General features: G+C 41.0%; 1 protein-coding gene and 1 long non-coding RNA gene across 6 annotated transcripts; both read left to right on the top strand.

Annotated features, from left to right (window-relative positions):
- The first annotated feature begins 930 nt into the window (after positions 1–930).
- LOC131243646 (zinc finger protein GIS2-like) lies at positions 931–11,130 on the top strand. Its single transcript, XM_058243135.1, has 4 exons — positions 931–1,045; positions 2,556–2,768; positions 5,385–5,477; positions 10,307–11,130. Exons 2-4 carry the CDS (start codon positions 2,662–2,664, stop codon positions 10,824–10,826), a joined length of 720 nt encoding a protein of 239 aa, XP_058099118.1. The 5' UTR covers positions 931–1,045; positions 2,556–2,661; the 3' UTR covers positions 10,827–11,130.
- A 4,743-nt stretch (positions 11,131–15,873) lies between these two features.
- On the top strand, positions 15,874–21,366 carry LOC131243644 (uncharacterized). 5 transcript variants are annotated; one of them, XR_009170154.1, is made up of 4 exons: positions 15,874–15,925; positions 17,558–18,058; positions 19,132–20,634; positions 20,765–21,366. It is a non-coding gene; the product is annotated as an uncharacterized LOC131243644 (long non-coding RNA). The 5 variants fall into 5 exon arrangements; XR_009170153.1 differs by lacking the exon at positions 17,558–18,058; XR_009170152.1 differs by lacking the exons at positions 15,874–15,925; positions 17,558–18,058 and having other exon boundaries at positions 18,737–19,584; positions 19,703–20,634.
- Positions 21,367–21,855: the final 489 nt, after the last annotated feature.

Below are 21,855 nucleotides of genomic sequence, written 5' to 3'. Positions count from 1 at the left end.
ATATCAAAGTACCCAAGTCACCCAATTAGTTTGATTCAAGTTAGGGTTTGAGTCGAGCTCCGTTAAAATCAAACTTGATTCGAAATTTTTTCGAGCTCAAAAATTCAGCTCGACTCGGGTTGAATTTAACTTGGAACCAAGTCGAGCAAGCCAACCGGGCTAACTGGGTTCGTGTACACCCCTAGTAGTAACTTAGTATGCTATAGTACTGTGTGTGTGCGTTTTACCGGCTCATTTCAAGGCATGGCCGTATTTAAAGTTCAAGTGTACCTCATCAGGAAATAGTGTGAGTTGAACTCTCACACTTGAAAGCCTACTGGGGCTACGGAAGTTTTGGATCAAGTGTCTGCGTGACCTTACGAACGGGTTGGTTGACAAATAAATATCATTATGGCCCTAGAGTGGTTTCAGTGGTAGACGTCATTATCCCACTGTTTCCTATGGTGTGGTCTACTTTAGCTTTGGAGATACTTTAATTTTGGATTGGTAGCCCAAAATTATCTTTTAAAATGGATGGACAGCATGGATAAGACACATACATCAATGTGTGGGCCCCACATGGTTTACTCAGTACGCCATGTTAGTTTAACTTACAACGCGCCCATTTTCTGCTGCAGTGTCAAATATATATATATATATAATCAGATCGGTGAAAAAGGTAGATCGCATCATCAAAATCAATTTGGAAGAAAAACAGGATCATGCATTATTTAACAGGGCCACACCGTTTGAGTATATGTACAACGGATGGTCTGAATTAATGTGTGTGGCCCATCTGATGCGTGGATTGTTCCAATCTTCCCTCCAGTTAATCCTCATGACATGTTCCACCCTCTTTCACGGCTCAACTGTTCTTATCCAAATGCCACGTAAGCCGAAAATGAAAATATTGTATGTTAACCTAACATGCAACGTTGTATGTGATCATTTCTCTTGAAAAATCTATTGCCTCTCAGCTAGGGTTTTTTTATTTTTATTTCTTTAACTCGATTTTTCCCTCTCTCTCTCTCTCTCTCTCTCTCTCTGCGCGAGACGATATTTGAAGGTGTGATTCTCTCATTTATTTCTCGTTCTCTTTCATTTCCCAAATCGATATTGAAATCTTCCCTCTCTCATCTCGAAATATGGCATTTCGATCCGTTTGCAACCGAATTAGCATCTGAGTTTCGGGATTTTGGGGAATTCGAATTAATGGAAATCCACTGTCCGTCTAGTGCGGAAGCTAGGGTTAGGGTTTTGGGTTTGTTTCGTTAGAGATTAGGTTTTCGATTGAGCACGTCTGGCGTGTGTCATTGGCACACGTTGAGATTGTGTCCCGAGATCTCTCACCGTCCATTGTGGTGGGCGGGAATCTCATGCACATTCAAATTTGGATTACGGCGCTTGCTTTGGGTGGAGAGTGTGTATGGCTTCCCGCTTGCAAGCAATGGATGGTGGGAGATGCTCGTCTCACGAGGACGTCTGATAAAATGGCGAGAGATGCTGAGGAGGCAATCTTGTTTTGCTCTTGAACTGCGGGTAATGCTGAGATTGAAGTTAGGGTCAGGGTTTTCGGATTTGGGTGATGGTGCGGATTTGTAGATGATTACTGGCCGACCAAAATGATCTGTTTTTTGTTTGGTCCTGCAACTATGCTGGTGGGCCCTCCCTTTCTGTGATTGAGACATTTGATCGTTTGTTCCCATCATGGATGGGCCATGCCTTGGAAATTTCATCCATCCGATTGTAGCGCTATGATTGGTGACCTAAAAATGGGAGCTTTTTCAGTGGTCCACAATCAATGGGAAAGAAATCTACCATCTCCGCGGATAGGATTTTCAGTTGGGGAGAACTTTGGGGCAGGACAAATACATTGTGAACTGCCAGATGTTCGGTCCAAATCTAGAAATGTGATCCCATCTGTATGGTCGCTATACAAATATAAATGCTGCTTTCATCAATTGAGGACTGCATGTTTTGCCTTTTGGCATCCATCTCTGTGATGTTATGGAGTTGGTTATTCTTAGCCTTTTTTTTTGTCTTTCCTCTCCCTGTTGTGGGGGACATAGCTCTATTGATATCTGGCCTTATATGGTGAAAGTTCACTTTTTGATATGTTAATGGTTGCTGGTTTTCAGCTCAAATAGAAAGTTTCTGAGAGTAGGTATTCATATTAATGTAGATCTGTAAATTTGTAAGTTGCATTGAAGCACAGTTCTGTTGACGTTAGGTTTTTGGTTTCTAGTTTTGTTTTAAGTTAGGGTTTTTATTTTTATTTTTAATTGCTCCTAGGACTTTTGATTCCTAGTACTGCCAAATGCCAGGGCTTTTGATTTAGTTACGAAGTTGCTGTTATTAATATTTTGGTTCCTAGAGCAAGCAATTTTTGTGGGGGTTCTCTGACATTAGCAGAGATGGTGTATTTTCCGTTATTCATTTCTTACTTCTTTGATGGGTTTTTTATTTATGGGTTGAATTTGGAGCTTGTGGAAGTTTTGGTTTTTGTGAGTATTGGAGAGCTTAGATATGAATTTGGACTGATGGGAGGTGGCTTGGTTTTTTGGTGACTCGGACAGCGAGTAGGAGAGCAATTGGTGGTTTTGACTAGGTGAGTTCCTTAGCCATTGTGATTTTGGTTGTGGCTTCCGGACTGGTTCGTCTGTGCATTCCTTATCCCCCATTATGAGTCCGGACAGCAGCAGGAGCCCTCCGCGAACACGGCGGTTTCGTAGCAGTGAACGTATGTCATACCGTGATGCACCATACAAAAGGGATCGGCGGAGTTATAGGTATGATTACTTTTTCCAGTTTAATGTTAGTTTTTTTCCCCCCTCATTGTGGCACTCATTAATTCTTCCTTTAAAAACACACATGCACAGACAATCATTAAATCTTAACCCATGGGTTTTGTTTTCCTAACATTACTTGGTTTTGATGTAATGGGCCATAATTCACTCAATCATGCTTGATTTGCATTCTGTTTGGCCTCACTTGGTTGACTTTCAGCAGGTCAGGTCAGCAACATTCTTATTAAAGAATAATATGATACACCATTGCATAGATGTTAAAAACACAAATGCAATATTCTACTGTTTTGACATTTCTCCCTCTTTATATTTTCATTTTTTAAGGCAAAAAGATAAAAAAAGCTACCCTTAGAGAGAGAGAGAGAGAGAGAGAGAGAGAGAGAGAGAGATGTGTCGGTCCATTTTGTATTGGTTTTCGAGAGGGCGGTTACACTCATCGCATGGTTTGGAACATTTGAGATGTTATTATGTGTGCATGCATTTCATTTGAAGTTCATTGTTTGGTACATAGTCCAACTAGTGCATATTTGCTAATGTATGACATCCAAGCTGTCTTGGAGTTGGCCAAGGCCCCACCATGTAGACCACCTAGAGCAAGAATTAAGTCAACTTGCTTGTCAAGTAGGCTACTTGTGTATGTTGAATGAGAACTTTAGTTTTCATTTTTCTCGTGACTTGTGGGTTAGCCTGATTTTTGTGCCAGGTGATGATGGTCATCATGCCCATTGTTTTGATGACTTGGATATATACATACGTGGCATCCTAGGCCCATTGTTTTGATGACTTGGGTTTGTACGTATTTGACAACTTGGCTTCAAATTGACCCATCCGTCTCACATCTTATACATATGCTATTTGATTGTTTGTATTAACAATATGACCACATCGAATGAGGTGTATGTGGGCATTTTACACACATCTCTACACACATGCAGGAGGGTGTTTCTCATTGAATTAGAGCTGGATGCATAAAGTGGAGATGTGCCTTTGGAGTTTTATGCTATAGCCATATACCAATCAAATTGAAGGGGATATTTTATAGGGCAGCTATAATTCCAGCCACGCTTGATGGAAAGAATGTTGGGCATTTGAGGAACAATATGTTCATGGTAAGGTTTAGTTGAAAATTTGAAATGAGGATATTGAGATGGATCCGTTGCAAGATGAGGTTTAGTTGAAAATTTGAAATGAGGATGTTGAGATGGATCAGTTGCAAGATGAGGTTTAGTTGAAAATTTGAAATGAGGATGTTGAGATGGATCAATTGTAAGATGAGGAAGGATAGAATTAGGGATGAATGCAGTTGAGAGAACTTAGCTGTAGCACCAATATCAATAACGCTATAACACCATTATTAATAACTAATATGATGAGAAAAAGTAGAGTTAGATGGCTTGGCCCTGAGCAACGGAGTCTGAGAACCATATTGGTTAGAAGTGAGTTGGTTCAAGTTGAGGGCTCTTGGAGCACAAGGGGAAGGCCCGAAAGGATTTGTGTGAAGGTAGGAAGAAATAATTTGATGACTTATGATTTAACAGAGAGTATGGCCCTTGATGGAGTGGAATGGTGGAACACCACTTGTGTGGCTGACCCAATTTGTTGGTAAGGCATAGATGATGATGATGGTTACCATATTCTGCCTTCTATCAGAGACAATCTCTATAAGAAGGATGTTAGATCTTTTCCCTATCCTAATCATAAGCTAGAAACGGAGGTCATCTCTCCCTGCATCACCCACAAAGTCTTGAATAAATCAAAGAGGCCCACCAAATGGTTGTTGCAAAAGGATGATGTATGGATAAGTGGTTGACAGTTTCCTCATTACTCAAACGTTGGGGGCACCCTTCTTTATTGATCATCTGTCTATGTCTAAGGTGGTCAATAGCGAGAAACTGACCAAAAACCACCACTCATGTGGGCCTTCAAATTTTCGCTGGAGGCAATCCATGGCTAATGAAAGAAAACGATGTGGCCAAATTTTTTTTCCAAGCCTTCAAAGCTCCACCTCCAACTGTCTCTGAATTTCTAGATGAAGGAGAAGCAGCTTGCAGTAGCCCTTGCAGGCACACAGAGTCCGCAACTTTAGAATCTATAAAGTTATGAAGAAAGTGGGCCTTTATATCACCTCCGCCAACCTCCATACAACTCTGTGAAATCTTAGCCTTTCTGCAAGAGGCTAGCTTGTTAAGCACCACCATCTCTTGGCAAAGTGGTTTGTCTCCCACACTACATATCCTCCCAAAACTGTATTCTTGAATCATCCCCGATTACAAAGGATAGGTATTTTATAAAACATCAGCCCAAAATAGTTCAATTCATGTCCCAAGATTCTTAATGGCTGCTCCCCACTAGATTGAGGCAGACACATCTTTTTGCAAAGTGGCTTGTCTCCACACTAAAAACAGCACCATTATCTTTTGTTTCATTCTATTTCACATTTAGTCGTTGATGGATATCTCAATTTATTAGTTTCTCTAGAACCAATGTCCTTGGAACATGTCTTCAGTTAAAATTTGTCAGTGGTTGTTTCTCATTCAGCTTTTGGACATAGCTATAACGAATATCCAACTTGCTCCTTTTTCTTTTTCTTTTTTTCAGGCAGGACAATCTGTGCAAGAACTGCAAGCGACCTGGTCATTATGCCAGAGACTGTCCGAATGTACCCGTCTGTAACAACTGCGCACTTCCTGGGTAAGATCAGTCTTCATGTGCTTCATCTTTTAATTGGTGGCATGGTTAAAGTTATACCATCTTTTAATTGGTGACAAAACTTTTATACCATGCTTTTTTTGTCCTAATGAAAAGTCCAATGTTGTTGACATTGCCACAATACTTTGCCATGGCATGAAAATATTTGATTTTCAGAAAATAAATTTTGTGAGGCCTTGAGTTCTTTTTGAGAAAACCAATTATTTGAAGGGTTAGATATCATTAGTGATTTTATAACATCACAATTGAACATGTCTGGTATACCCGTGGAATTCTTTACTGGAAAAAGAGTTATTGGTCTCTGAGAACCTAGTCCACTTGTCCTGATATTGGTCGAGGGCGTAGGCTATCACCTTCAAAGTGGCAGGACCGTCCCTGGTGAGAACTATGGTTCTTGTGAGTACTAATCAGATGTCAAAAATTTTCGTTGTTGGATGAGTGAACATAAACAATGAACCGGAATGAGAGTACAAGCACAAAGAAGTGCTCAACGAGAAGAAAAAAAGTAATATAGATAAATACACCACTATTTGCTTGGCATCAAATTACCGACAAATGGGTTTTACAAGAAACTGCCTGTTTAGTCAAGGAATCATGTTGGCTTTTCATTTGTTGTATTCTGCTAATTGCCAAGGGAAGTCCTTAATCCAAACAAAATTCGATGATTTCTTACAGTGTCTTTTCCTTGCCAAGGAAAGACCTTTGTACCCTTTTGATCACATTCTCCAAGTCTCTTTTGATGTGTAAGGGCAGAACAGCAATACCTAATTCTTTAATTCTGACAAGAAGTTAGTGACATCTGCCTCTTTTTCTTTTTCTTTACCATCCCCCACCAAAATATATATATATATAGGTAAGCTGGGCTTGTACCCGAGATCTCAATGTTGGGATGCACCGTCTCTGCAGCCTGCCATTGAGCTATGGGATAGAACCCCAGTGTTTTCTGCCTTTTTGGAGTCAGTTTCCCCAATCTGCCCCAAAAAATCCTTCACCATTCTGCCGGTATGATCTCAAGTTGTACTCTTAAAAAACATACCGTCTCTAATTCTACCTTCCACACAAGCTCTCTGGGTTCCCAATTGAACCGCCAGCAAGTTCAGTTTAAGTCTTCCTTAATGAGGCAGAATCCACCGCACCATTCTGTTTCCTTAGGCTTCTTTGTAGGCAACAACAATGCTCTCCAATCATGCATTTGAGATGCTGGAGCTCCCTTGAGACAGCTGGAAGTCTTCGATGACATTATCCTAAGGCATGTCTTACATCTGCTTGTTTCTTTCCATCTGCATGCCCTAAGCCATCCAACATTCTTCAGTGTTACCTACGGCCAGCGGCCAGTCATCATACCATAATTCCATCATTGTAGCAAGTGAGCCTAAAGAGAGAAAGCTTTGCCCCCATATCTGATGATAAACAGGGCAGTGCAATAGGAGATGATTCACCCATGACTACTGCCGCAAACAGAGGATATATCAGTTTCTGTGCTGTGAGGGATTTCCTGTGCAAATTTTTCTACGGTACTAGCCAGCAAGATGCAGAAGTTTACAGGGAAGTTCACCCACAGTTTTTTTGAGACAGTGTGCTACCTTCATCTTCCCCTATCACAGAGCAGCACCTTAAAGAAAGTTCCCAGCACTTCCATATCCAGATTCTGTAATCAGGGGTGGGTGTGACTGTCTTCTCCAGGTAACCAAACAGTTTGCACAGGGATGTAATCTCAGACTTTTAAACAAGGGGCCCCAAATAGTTTTGTCAGTGATTGTGTTGTTAGTATCTGATACCTTTTCCTCTTTATTCGTTGCCACACCAAAAAGATTGTCAGATTTCTCACAGAAAGGCTTGTCTCTGCACCAAATATCATGCCAACACCTGATCCTGTCCTCGAGTCCAATCCCACATCTAATATCTGAATAAAGTATGGTTCACATTAATTAAGAGCTCTCCAAATACCAGACACTGGTCTTCTGGAGGCCTTCTTAATGCTCCAGCATAGCTTTGTATACATACTAAGTGCACGGAACATCTCTAAAAAGCTCCCACCACCCTCACCTATATTCCTCCATTTTCCAAGTAAATCATCATTGAACTCCCCCGGTCTTTTCATTACCAGTCTTGAGGTTTTCTAAGTGCCAACTTCCACTGAATATATTTCTGACCACCTTCACCTGCATTCCAGATTAATTCACGTTTCAGCCACACTATGCTGTTAGATACACAGTGAATGCATTGAAAGGGAGATGTAAAGGTAAATTGGGAAGTTTGCCAAGTTCCCTTAGTTGTAGTTACTCTTCCAATATAGGTAGAGAACTAGAGATATTGTGATTTCCCCACATCCAGCTTTTCATTTAACTCTTTCTGATAACCCTGTCCCAAAGAGATTTTAGGTGGTTTGCCAATTGATTGTGGCAACCCAAGAAAAGTTGGCTGCAACCCTTCTTGTAACTTAAAAATTATGCAATGGGATTTATCATATTGCTCCATATTCATCCTCATAAAGGTGCTTTTGGCCCAAAAGAATCTCTTACAAATAGAATTTTTTTGAGCATTTCAGCCTCTACGATCTTACCTTTTCTGTTCTTTCAGAGAAAAAAAAAAAGATCTTACCTTGTCTGAGAAGAAGGGTGTCAGCATGCAGAAGGGGAGAGACTGCTGGAGTTTTAAAAGTTGAATACACCAACCATTCTGAATGCCATCACTCTAGAAATCAGACTGCTGAGTAACTATATGTAAATAGCAAGCAAGAATGGAGATAAGGAAAACCATTGAAGAGTCCAAATGGAGAGCCATTGATTTTAATAGAAAATGAGGCTGTGGAAATGTAAGCTCTAATCCAGCACCACCATCTTTCTGAAACCCATTCTTCACATTGGGTGGTCCAGGAAACTCCCAATCAACAAAATTTTATGCCTTACCCATATCTATTTTTCAGAAAAAAATCCCGATTCCCCTCTGCTTGGATACTCGTGAATGTACTTGTGAGATGTTAACGAGCCATCAAAAACCCTGAATAAAAGCAGACTGTGGAGAGATGATTGGTGGTCATGAGAACCTTTGTGAGAATATCATATGCACTTCCAATAAGGCTAACTGGTCTCTTTCCGGGATAAAGCATAATCAGATTGTATTCAGGTGATGATTGATCTTGGACCCGAAAAATTTGTATCTTCCTTCGTATTCTCCCAGCTGAACTGTTAGAAACTCGTAGAGAAGCTGTCAGGATGGGAGGTGGGTTTGCTGCCTAGCGCAAAGACAGCTACCTAATTTCTTCCCTGTTGCAGTTCCAATGCCCCAGCTTCAAGATCACCCAATGATTCAAATTGAAGACTGTCAGTGTTCGGTATTTTGATCTTCTCCAGGCGGAGAAGACTGCTGAAGTGAGATAAAATACAACTGCAAGTGATACTATGTGATGTAGTAAATTACCAAACTGAACTGGGATTCCTTCCCCAGAGAATTTAATTGGCAGTGTAGAGGAAGAGATGGAACTGGAGAACCTTCTGATCTAGCTACCCCCAATGAATGATGATTGTAGAAGTCTACCCTGATCCAAAAAAAAATAAAAAATCCTTGGGATGGCACCAATGTTTGTTCTAGTGTCTCTGTTTTCCTCATTTGTGACCTGGCCTTTTTTTGATTGCCTGTTTACATTTTTATTAGGAATCTTAGCGACCTTCGATGACTGTAGAAGTCTACCCTGATACAAACTTGTTCCTTGTGATGGCACTAACAATTGTTCTAGTTTCTCTGTTTTTCTTGCTCCGAACCTCAACTGTGCTTTGATAGCTAGCTTATTTTTTATGCTGAGGAATTGTAGGGTCCAGATGCATTAGGACATGCATAGTGTCCTGTGGTTGGGAGATTCAGAAGGTTGATCTGATGGGCTACAAGGTATGGGGCGCTCTTAAAGTGTTTGGCCCTTTTCTGTAGATCATTGAAGTGTCCTTTGCTTCATCATCATTATCATCACATCGTTGCCTTTATTGTACTAATTGGGGAGCTACAAAAGCTCTTGGCCCTTTTCTTTAGACAATTGTCATACTGTTTGCTTCATCATCATTATCATTGCATCATTGCTGTATTCTGTGCTTAACCACCTATCTTTAAAACCATTTATCTCTGGTCAGGATCATAATCATCAGCAATTATTACAGGGTAGTGGGCATCTATTTTTAGGCTGCTGATCTTAAGGTTCAAAACTCAAATCTTCTAATCTTGAAGCTGTTAGCTCCACATGCAGTTTGTGGCCCATCAGACTAATGGTTTGGATCACCACAATATAGGCCCCACTTCTGCAGAATAGGCATTTAGGACACCGAGCATGTCCTTAGGTGTCGTCATCATCATCATCATCATCATCATGGCCTTTCTCCCAGCAATCTGGGAACAAATTACTGGTATTAGGTTAAGATAATACTCAAACTGTAATTGGTGCAGTCACTGGGCATCTATTTTTAGGTTACTAATCTTAACATCCTGAACTCAGATATTCTAATCTGGAAGATATTGGCTGCTCATCTAGGGTGTGGCCATCAGACGAACTGTATGGATAACCAAAACACGGTCCCTAATTCATCACCATCACCAACATCGTCATCATTTCCATCTTGACCTTTCTCCCTGCAATTTGGGGTTGGCTTTGAAATGGTTCTTTGGCAAAGAGGTTTACAGGCACCTGCTTGCCAGAGATCAATCTTTCCTCTTTATCAAGGTGCTTTGAAATGGACGCGGCACTCTGCATTTGAGCCTGATAATACCCCTCTTATGCATGATTACCATTAACAAAATTCCTGTTGATTCGCTTTTTTAACTGCTAGGCACATTGCATCTGAATGCACCGGGAAGACCATGTGCTGGAACTGTAAGGAGCCTGGACATATGGCAAGCCAGTGCAACAATGAGCCCATCTGTCACATGTGCGGGAAGATGGGCCACCTTGCCCGCGAGTGCTCAGGATCTGGCCTAGCCCCGTTTGACACCAGGATCTGCAACAACTGCTACAAGCAGGGCCACATTGCTGCCGATTGCACCAACGACAAGGCATGCAACAACTGCCGCGAGCCTGGTCACCTGGCCCGAGATTGCCCCAACGATCCAGTATGTAATGTCTGCAATGTGTCGGGCCACGTGGCCCGCCAGTGTCCCAAGTCTAACCTGGCATCAGAGATTGCTGGCGGGCCCTTCCGCGACATCATCTGCCGCATGTGCAACCAACCAGGTCACATCAGCCGGGATTGTGTAAGCATTGTCATCTGCAACAACTGTGGCGGCCGTGGTCACCTCGCTTACGAGTGCCCATCGGGCCGGATGCTTGAGCGTGGGTTCCGCAGGTACTGACATGCACTGTCATGTTTTATTGCACCTATACAGGAGGTAAGATGGTTAGATATGGACAGTTTTGAGCCTTGTGAATTTCAATGGTCGAGCAGATTAATTCTCTACCGGGGAGATCTTATGGTTTTCAGAAGCGTTTGGGATGCTGTTTTAGTTGTATTTGGTCCTTCCTATTGGTGCCACTGCACAACCTTCGTTCCTAAGGTGTCCAATTTGTATTTCAAATTTTGTTTCCGGTGAGATGTGGGAAGATGCTGGGATGGTGTTGTTTTATAATTACTTTGGCCATGATGATCCCGACCTTTCATCAGTGAGCCCCATGAGGGAATTTTTTTTTTTTTTTTTTTTTTTTTAAATTTTTATCAAAGAAAAGAAAGGGAGTGTAATGATGGATTTCATTTTTCTGCAACTTGTTTGGATAGCAAGTGGAAATATCATTTTAGAGAGAAATACTCACCTCATAACTTGTGCTGGGAAAATTGAACAGTAATTGCCATGGAATCTAACCAGTTTCTTAGCTATCCAAACAACACAGAAATGTCATATCAATGGAAGAACATTTTTCATTTCCCTACTTTTCCTCCTATCCAAACACAGCCCTAGGAAGAATTGCCAGACTTTGTAAAGAGAGGAAATGCATATTCTGTGGGTGGATCATGCGGATGACATTGAATCCATTGAGCAATTTTGGTTCCTTTGCTGTGCCCATATGTATATACATCCCAGAGCGCAATGAGGAATATAGAGAACTTTGAGATGATGAGCTATTGCTTGCAAGTAGTACTGCCACAAAAGGTTTGTTTGGATGTTGGATTGGAGCAAGGGTTTCGACTGTTATGAATCTGACACTGCATGGACATTATCAGCAACAGGAGACGGCTATGAATGGCTTCAAGAGTCAATCAAAGGCGTTGAATGGACCATTCGAGTGCAACACGGCCCAAGAGATGATGTTTACTAAGGTACAGCAGATGATCAGTGAACTGCCATCGGATAGAGGGCAACATCCTACCAAGCACTTCTCAGCATGAGGGATTGCAACATCCTACCAATCACTTGACACTGTTTAGAAGGAATTTGATGAAACCACCATAAATTGGGACACTCGAGAGCTATATGTTAAATAAGTTCCTCTTTTTAGTATTGCCAGATATGCCTTTCCTTTATATATATGGTCATAAAAAACCTAGTGCTCAACTTCCATTAATACGTTGTCAAAGGGGAATGTTGACCATTTAATATGACTTTTTACCACACTGATCCTTACCCTTTGACTTTGTAGAGATAAGAGAAATTTTCATTTAATTCGAAAAGATTATCCATTAAATTTGGATGTTTTGATATGTCATTTAGATGGTTTAGATCAAGTGCCATGGATGGCCCATCATCGCATAAAATGATAATCTCTTATTTCATATGGTTACCATCGTGTTGAAGGTCAGCTCTTACAGAAGTTAACCTACGTGTTTAAAGACATATATGAAAATGAGACGGGTTTTTGGTGTATAGCAAAAGGTGAGGATGGTTTATGTGAGACTCGAGTTTTTATCTATTGAGGAATGGCTTGCCATTGGCAACTTGAAATGCCAGGTGCTCTCAAAATTTTAATCCAGGAGGAATAGCCTGCCATTGGCTACTTGAAATGGTAGACGCTCTAATAGCACTATCAATGCTCTTAAGTGCATCAGTTCACTTGGACAGTGTAATGGTTCGTTTCTAGCTGTCTATTAAGTCCAAAACAGATCATGGCCTACCATGAAAACTCACTGTTCAGACAATCTAATCCATCATTGGTTTTGGCTTTATTTTCTATAGCTGTCCCCTTTCCAAGCTATAGATGGGATGCTGTGATTCTTAACAGAAGCGATTCTTTAGGATCATAAGCAATCCATTATGGGGCCTAACAAATGGGTGGATCAAATTGTTGATTGGACTTATTTTTGTGCAAACAATCTTAACCATCCATATTAAAGGCCATTGATCAAATGGTTGATATTTGTCAAATTGGCATGGTATTTGCTTGGTGGCCATTAAATGTGTGATGGACCTATTGAATATCACCAGATTGGTGTATCTAAATGTCTCAATGCAATTAGGAGCAGCATAACTTATAGTGGCATTTCCCCAATTTAACCACTATAATGTTTGAGGGGTCCTGTGAAGATAAATGATCAAAGTGCTCAGTTGGGAAATGGTACTATGAGGTCAACCTCATGGGAACTTTCCATGATATCGAGCTGTGTGGGCCCCACCGTGATGTTTGTTGAACATCTACCCAATCATCCATATGCACCATTCCATGTGGGCCATGATCTTTAAAATCAAGGCAATCCATGAATTTAGTGGGACACACCACATATACAAGAGTTTAGAGGGGTTACTTTCCCATTAAAACATTCATAATCATGAATTGGGCCCACTGAGATGTGGTTCACAAATCCAGCCAATCCATTGTGTGTGTACCACTTGGATGAGGAGTCATACCAAGTTTCAACCTCATACAAAACTCAGGTGGGCCCTACCAAGTGTTTTTATATGTTTTAGGCATGTCTTCATATGGTTTTCGATAGTATGGCCCACTTAAATTCCATATACGGCTGATTTTTGGGATCTCCCATAACCTAAAGGGGACCCATCAAATGCACAGTGTTGATGTTCGACAAACATCACAGTGGGGCCCACACAGCTCGACCTCATGGGAACTTCACATGAGGTCGAACTTATAGTACCATTTCCCCCGTAAATTACCGTGCTATTAGTTGCATTGGGACACATGGAGAGCCAAATGCGACGGTCCATTGGCTCCAGCACAGGTTTCATGAGCTTCTATGGAAAAATCTCACAGATTGGACGTTTCTACATCTCTATCATCAGATCAATGGCTTATCAAATGGTCGGTTCAGACCATTTAGAAAAATGGGTCAACCCGACAATGAGATGCCTGTTGTTGGAGTCCCAGGGCGACTTCTAACGATTCTAGAGAGTCGCCATTCATGGCTTTGAAAATGCATGGTTGCAAGTATGAAGGTGAACTCAAGGTGGACCGTACCCTTACCGTGGGGCCCACCTTGATAATGTGTCCACACTGTCCTTCCGTTTTTTCAGATTATTTTATGGCATGAGCCCAAAAATGAAGCAGATCCAGATCGCAGGTGGACCATACAGTGGTGATTGAACGCACACCATTAAAAACTTCCCAGGGCCTACTGCAAGCAGATCCGTAATGTTTATTTTCCATCCAACCCGTTGATAAGGTCAACCAGACATGGATGAAGGGAAAATAAAAGGATCGTCTTCATCCAAAACTTTTGTGGCCTATAAAAATCTTTTAGTTGTCATTCACCACTCATTACAGTGGTGTGGTCCACCGTAGATTTGAATCTACTTTAGGTTTGGTATAAAATTCTAAAATGAGCTGAGAAAACGGCTGGGCAGCTTGGATATACAATACATTCATAAAGGTGGGGCCCATGCGGTAAGGGTAACACTTAATCCGCTACATCTAATCGACGGTTCAGATCCATCAATTGCACGGTTTAAAGTTTGTCAATGCTAGGAATCCATTTGAGTTTTTTTTTTTTTTTTCTGAGGGTAAGCTTGTTAGTACGCCCATTGTCAGTTCACACTTCACTTCACTATTAGCTACCCCCACACCAGGAGTCGATACCAAAACCTATGCGCTCGACCTCACCATAAGCTCCCGTGAGGTCGAGCTGTGTGGCCCCACCGTGATTCGTGTCGACCATCAACACCGTGAATTTGATGTGTACCCTCTAAATTATGGGATATTCCAAAAATCAGCTGCATACGGAACTCAGGTGGGCCATACCATCAAAAATCATATAAAGGCATGCGAAAAACATATAAAAGAACTTGATGGGGCCAACCTGAGTATTGAATGCTACTGAAACTTAATCTGACCCCTCATCAAAGTGGGACTCACGTAATGGATTGTCTGGATTTGCAAATCACATCTCGGTAGGCCCAAAAAATGATTATGAATGTTTTAATGGTGCATGGCCCCTCATCACTTCCGTATGTGGTGTGGCCCACAAAAGTCACGGATTGACTTGATTTTTGAGATCTAGGCCCACGATGGAATGGTGGATCTGACTGATGGGGTAGATGTTTGAAACGCATCACGGTTGGGCCCACACAGCTCGACCTCATGGGACGGTCCCATCAGGAGCCCATAGTACATTTTCCCATATATATATATATATATATATATATATATATATATATATATAAGCGCCCGTTTGGTTCGGGGTAATACCGTCAATCCACCGTAAAGAAGTCATCATAACCTCTGGCGCGTGTTTGAAAAATGATATAAATACATCGAATTTAAAATCTGTCTGAAATGGCGGCATATCAAAGTAACTCAGCCGCCGGAAGCACCTAGCCGCTGCAGGAAATCGATGCGAAAGCTCGTATCTCTTGACCGTACTGAAAGAGAAAGCGTACTCCGCAGGAGTATGCAATCTATTTCCCGTCCGTCCCAAGCTCCTACATAAGCTCTCCAAACCCACTTTCTTCTTCCTCACTGCTGACCGATACTGGATATCTACGACTTTCTCTGCGACCAGGTAAGACGAGAACCATGAAGAGGATTCTTCATTCCACCTCATGGTTTGACTATCCATTTCTACAGCTCGCAATAGAGATGGTCCTTCATCCTCTACGCTAATAACTCCTCCCTGTTTTCATGGTCGACAGACCGAAACTGCGTCGGAGAAAGTCGATATAGATGGTCATCGGGCATTTCCGCTGCTTCTAAATGAAATCAAGCAACTTCTCATGGAGTTTTACGTCTTGCAATGATCGAAATCGAGTGTGTCTTGACTATTTTTTTTTCCTATTATAGCGGGCCTTTCTGCCTTGCATGTCTTTGTATAGTGGAGTGTTCGTCCGCTTGTGGGTTTTCCTGGTCTTGCATGTTACTGCATGAATCGTCATTGCATGTTTATGTAATTTTTCCGCCTTGCATGTTATTGCAATGTCATGTTATTGCATTTTCTCGGATTTACTTCCATTCTAACTGTACCGACAGTACGCAGCTCGTCACGGCTTCACAAACACCTACGCATTCTCGTCGACAGGTACGGATTGGTATTCATGTGTATGTGACATTCAGTGAATATTGCTCGAACATTGATGGCCCATCAGATGATTTTCTCCTCTGCTAATGGTAGCGATTCCCATCTTAATGAGATATTGATCCTGTTTTTGGTCGGACGTATGCCGCCCATCTGATGAAATTCGGATGTCTTGTATGACATACGAGGCCCATCAAATGATTCCCATCCTCTTCAAATGGTTCTGTTTTTCAAGGCACATATGCGGCCCATCTGCCCACAGCAATGTTGTCCTGTGAGAGGTGTTTCGCCCATCTGATGTCATTGATGTTATGGGAAACATATGTGGGCCATCTGCTCAGAAATCAGACTCATTCTTCATCGTGCTTGATTCTGTACCGCTACCTGTTCTTCTTTTTTCTTCTTCTTCTTTCATTGTCATTGTGCTTCTGAATAGGACTGTAAATTGATTAATATATTTGGGAATAGATGCATCTTCTGGTCCACAAGGCAGGCGTTTCTTTCTTCATTTGAGCAGGGGCTGCCAATGGGTGGTTGTGTAAAACGAGCATTGATTCATCTTGTTGTATTGAGCGGTGAAAATTCAAACAGCACACAGGGAGAAATACATAGATACCTTCTTTTTTGAGAGTGAAGAGAAAAAAAAATAAAAATGAAGTAATGCATTCATAGATGTCCCATTTTGTTGTTATCATTGGTCACCAAGAACTATCTCATTAACCTGCAAAAAGATACTTGCAGAGCCATGCAAGCACTAAGCTGCTCCAGATCATCAATAACCATGTCGTTCTGTAACTGAGAAAGTAAAGTGAATCGGACAATCCACCAATAACACCTCAGATGCCTTGAGAACCCATGCCCATGGATTCAGCTTTAAACCATAGATTCAACCACGGTTCAACATCATCCTCAGAGAGAAGAATAACTTCCAAAATCAGATAACATTATCATTTTGCACATGAAAAAAATTCATAACACAGTACGAAAAAAGGCCTTGTCAATAATTTTCAAATGGGCGTGATATGACTCGAAACTGCAGCATCAGCATTGCTGTTTGCTTCAAATTCTGATTGTTTTTCATGCCTGGAGTCAATTCCAAGTGGGGCCTACTTGGCTACCAAGGAATGTAACGACCACCAATACCATCTTCTAATCCCAATGATTTGATATTGAACTTGCCTGTGTTTGTTGTTTTGCCCAGGAGTCAATTCCAAGTGGGGCCTACTTGGCTACCAAGGAAGTGAACAACAACAAATCCCATCTTGAACTCAGTTCACGACGTCTTCCCAAGACAGATTTTAATTTTGTTGTTATCAGGTTTAAACTGATATGTCTTTGGTGACTGTGGGGGTGGTGAATCTTGGTGTCGTGCAGTTGCTGATTATGATAAAATGAGATGTGTTTTATGGGTAACATTAATATGTTCTAATCTTGTTTCGACGTGTTTTGGATGGGACCTGTTGTTTGAAACTGAATTGTTAAGAAACTGTGCAACATATAGGATTTGTAAATTCAGTAGATAGTTTGAATAATGGTATATATCAAAGGATATTTATTGTTACAAGCAAGATATGAAATTGGTATTTGATAATGTGGTAGATGTTGACATTAGTTTCATTCGGTCTGTTGTACAAGAAATAATCTTAACATGGAGGGACAGAAGAGGAAATGACTGCTTTTACAGCTATAGTTGCTGCAGCAACAACAACTATTGTAGTGGGAGAATATTGCCGAAATTATTTATTTAGGACACCCTCACGATTTGGATACTATAAAAGAAGCAGGATCATAAATGGGATAATTAGATCGGGTGACCAAGAATGTGTTACACAACTCTGAATAAATAGGGCTACATTCTTCAACCTATGCTCCTTTCTCAAGGATAGGAATCTCCTTCCTGAAGGGAAACATGTTTGTATGAAAGAACAACTTGTCATGTTCCTTCATACAGTAGGGCATAATGTGAGGAACCGTGTCATTGGTAATCGGTTTATAAGGTCTGGAGAAACGGTAAGTCGATATTTTAGTAAAGCTCCGGATGTTGTTGTCGGAATATATCCAGACTTTGTAAAACTCCCAAGTGCGGATAGACCTGTCGAGATTCTAGCCAATCCCAATTGGAGCACATATTTTCAGGTATGCTCAATTGTAATGACATCATGCAAAATCTTGTGCTGTGCAACCCTTTTTTATATCTATTTCTTTGCTGGTAATGCATGTTGAAATTAGGACTGTATTGGTGCAATTGATGGCACCCATGTACCTGCCTACGTGCCTGCATTGGAAAGTGCAACCCATCGTAACAGGAAAGGAATCTTCTCTCAGAACGTAATGGTCGCATGTACATTTGATATGAAATTCGTATATGTGCTCTCCGAATGGGAAGGATCTGCTTCCGACGCACGTGTCTTACAAAGTGCATTGACACATTTCACTTATCATTTTACTATCCCTTAGGGTACTTCGAATGCAAATATATGATGGAACATATTCATAGGATTATTTATAATTTTATTTATAATGATATTTACTCGTAGTTAACTGTAGGTAAATATTACGTAGTTGATGCTGGTTACGCTCATTCACCTGCATTTATGGCTCCTTATCACGGTGTACGGTACTACCTTAATGAATACCGCACGGACCGCAATCCTTCGAACAAGAAAGAACTTTTCAACTATCGACATGCTCAGTTACGAAATGTTATTGAGTGGATATTTGAAGTACTTGAAGCTCGGTTTCGAATCCTCAAATCAGCTCCACCATTCAACCTTAATTACAAGTGAAGATGGTGATCGCATGTGAAGGTAATCTAAGATGAGGTCGCCTTAATGGATTCAACAGAGAGTGTAGATCTATCATCATGTGAGGGTAATGTCACGCAACGTGAAAAGGATGAATGTGCGATGTTTAGAAAAAGTATTGCTGAAAGGATGTGGAATGAATCTTTTCTTGTGAGTTGTATAGTATGATAATCATATGCTAAATTGTCATTTTGTACTCGGTTATAGACATGTGATTGTCATCTCAAATACCTATAAGCATGTGTCTAGATTGGCATTCTTTTGAATGTATCAAAATATGATTATTCGCTCTTTCAACTTTTTATCATGTCTGAAATGTGTGTATCTAGTGAAAATTGTCTTTCTTATATGATTTATATGCATGTATGTAATGCTTATTAAATCTGCTCATATCACTATTTGTAGATAATTGAAGTTAGTAACGGGGAAATGTCTCCAAAGAAACCAAACAACCAATCCACCCTGACAAAAGAAACTGGTCAAGAACGGTGTGTTACACCATGAAGGACACCAAAGAAATACAAATTAAAATCACCCGATGGAAATGGATCGTCAAGTGGTGTAATGCGGTGGACAGATGAAATGGATGATTGCCTTATCAATACGCTAATGGATGTTGTTGCAAATGGCCGTAAGAGTGCCAATGGTTTTAAGAAGGAAACCTACAAAACAGTCGTGGAGACCGTGAGAAATGCAATAGGAATAACAGTTCAAGAGAAACATGTTGGGAATTGCCTTTGCACTTTGAAGAGGTTGTATTTCGAGGTTCGGGACACTCTAAACACTAATGGCTTTGGTTGGGACGATGACTTGAAGATAGTGACCAATGCGGATGATGTTTGGGAGGATTACATACGAGTGAAACTATTTTTGAAATAAAATTTGTTATGACTTCAGTAATTAATTTTGTTTTTATATTGTACGTATGTTCTCATGTATGTTTATTTATATTGATTTTTATCGTTGTTGTCACTAGTCGCATCCTTGCGCATAACATGTTCAGGGGAAAACGGTGTGAAGGTACGATGACCTAACATACGTATTCGGTAATGACCGAGCAGCTGGATTGCATGCTTCCACAAGAAACATACATAATACTAAGCCATCGAGAAGGTTCAGGGATACTGATATTTCACCGACACGGTTTGTAGATCTGAATGACGATACTCTCATGTTATTGAGTGACGATGTAGGGGACAGTGCGCCTAACATCCAGTGGTCGTATCGAAGTTGTGATGGTTCTCATATTGCAAACCGAAGTCCGACTGTGAATGGGAACAACTCGGCCAACACGGGAAGCACAACCAATTTAGGGAAGAGAGTTAGGATGGAATGCCCTTGTGATATCATAGCCAAAGGAATGAGTGACGTTGCTGAAGCTGTCAAATCATTGGCTGTTACCATACACCAAGGGAAGGACATGTTACATATGTTGCAGGTTGTACCTGCTCTGGAGCAGATTGAGGGCCTTACTGGTCATGAGATCTTACGCGCAATAAGAATACTATCGAAAGATGAACAACAATCTGCTTCATTCCTTTCTCTCCATGAGAATAGAAGGTTGGATTTCGTGTTGATGCTGCTTGCTCCAGATCATTCATTTGACTGTGTAGTCCCCTCCACCTGACCGTATGGGTTTCTGTTTTGTTTGGCTGGTTTGCCAAGTGATTTTTTGGACATATGTGCTAGTTCTGTTGACTAGCTGGATGAATGTGGATTATTTTGGATGATCTTTTTTATTTCTTTTTTGAAATGTGTATTGAATGATCCATCCATTGATGCCGGTTAACCTGCATTATCTGTTTATAAGGTGTGGAAATTTTGTTATGATTATGTCTACGCGGCTCATGTTACTGCACTCTGTATAGGATAACAATTCAGATTTAACAGATTCAGTCTCCTCTTCAGGTATCCTCTAACAATCGTTATATCTTCATTTATCATAGGCAGTTATATACAAATAGTAATCTTTATCTCATTATGTTCCACTATAAATGCAAATGGTTTGACGTTGTTCAGTTTCATTCGTAATGTGCAGATGGGTAAAAAAATGTATGTTGTATTCAATGGCTGCCAACCCAATATCTATCATACATGGGAGGAGTGCAGTCAACAAGTAAGATGGATATTCTTCAGCCTGCTTCCGTGGCTACAAATCGGCGTCGGAAGCATATACTTAATGGACTGCTACCTCGCATCAGAATGCAGCATTGGGCGACTTGGATGCTGATTATGACACCATGGGATCGACGCATGGACGTGGTTGCATCGCCAGTTACAGCAACCATCTTACAGGGAGATCAAGATCGACATCAAATTACTGTCATTACAGTGATGGCAACGGCACATAGGGAGATGAGGTTGATGAAATGCCGCATTTACTTGAGGCGCTGATAAAGATTGTATTTGGTTGCTAGGTTTTAATCCTTGCCATTCATCTCATCTCATGTTGCTAAAGATCAAACTTACTGGACACAGTGGCCAAATTAGTAGCTGGTTTTACTTTCTGCTTTTTGGGACGTTTTTGGATATATGTTGGACTATGATGGACTGTGAAATCTGATTCGCTATATATGTTTTGGACATGACTATGGCTGCTAGTAGTATATAAGGTTGTAGTGGCAGTATCAGTTTCATTCATCAGGTAGATTACATTACAGTAATCAGGTTAAAACCTACTAATTTAGATCTAAGGCCATTGAAATTTGGGTCTGCCATACAGTGTATGATTCAGATAGATGTGGCATATCCAAAAATCTAGTGGAGGTCTCAATATGATGGAGTGACTAGTGCTGTTTGATCTCGACTGTGTATACCCTTCTTAGGCCCATACTGACAGCCGCACGAATCATGATTGTATGAAAATATGGATGAACGGCGTGGATGAAGCATGTACACAATGTGGGGCCCAGAAGAGAGTGACCACTGACCACTGATTTGAAATGAGCAACGGTCAACATTCCAATTCCCTTATTGGGATGGCAGGGCAAATCAAACGGCAGGAGCAGGTGTATTGGAGGTGAGGTGCTGGACACCATAACATACTTTTTGTGTAAGCCATGTCTATTACACAATGGCACCAAACACACGGCTGGTGATTAACCTTTTTACATAGAAATCAAACGTGTG

Source organism: Magnolia sinica, chromosome 4 (assembly GCF_029962835.1).
Source record: "Magnolia sinica isolate HGM2019 chromosome 4, MsV1, whole genome shotgun sequence".
In the NCBI taxonomy this organism is placed as follows: Eukaryota; Viridiplantae; Streptophyta; class Magnoliopsida; order Magnoliales; family Magnoliaceae; genus Magnolia; species Magnolia sinica.
The sequence above is the reverse complement of the archived record's forward strand: the minus strand, read 5'-3'. Positions and strand labels throughout refer to the sequence as shown.

Coding starts and splice junctions, on each gene's coding strand:
- LOC131243646 (XM_058243135.1), top strand. CDS start 2,662: ATGAGTCCGGACAGCAGCAGGAGCCCTCCGCGAACACGGCGGTTTCGT. Junction 2,769..5,384: donor AGGGATCGGCGGAGTTATAG/GTATGATTACTT, acceptor TCTTTTTTTCAG/GCAGGACAATCTGTGCAAGA. Junction 5,478..10,306: donor AACAACTGCGCACTTCCTGG/GTAAGATCAGTC, acceptor TTTAACTGCTAG/GCACATTGCATCTGAATGCA.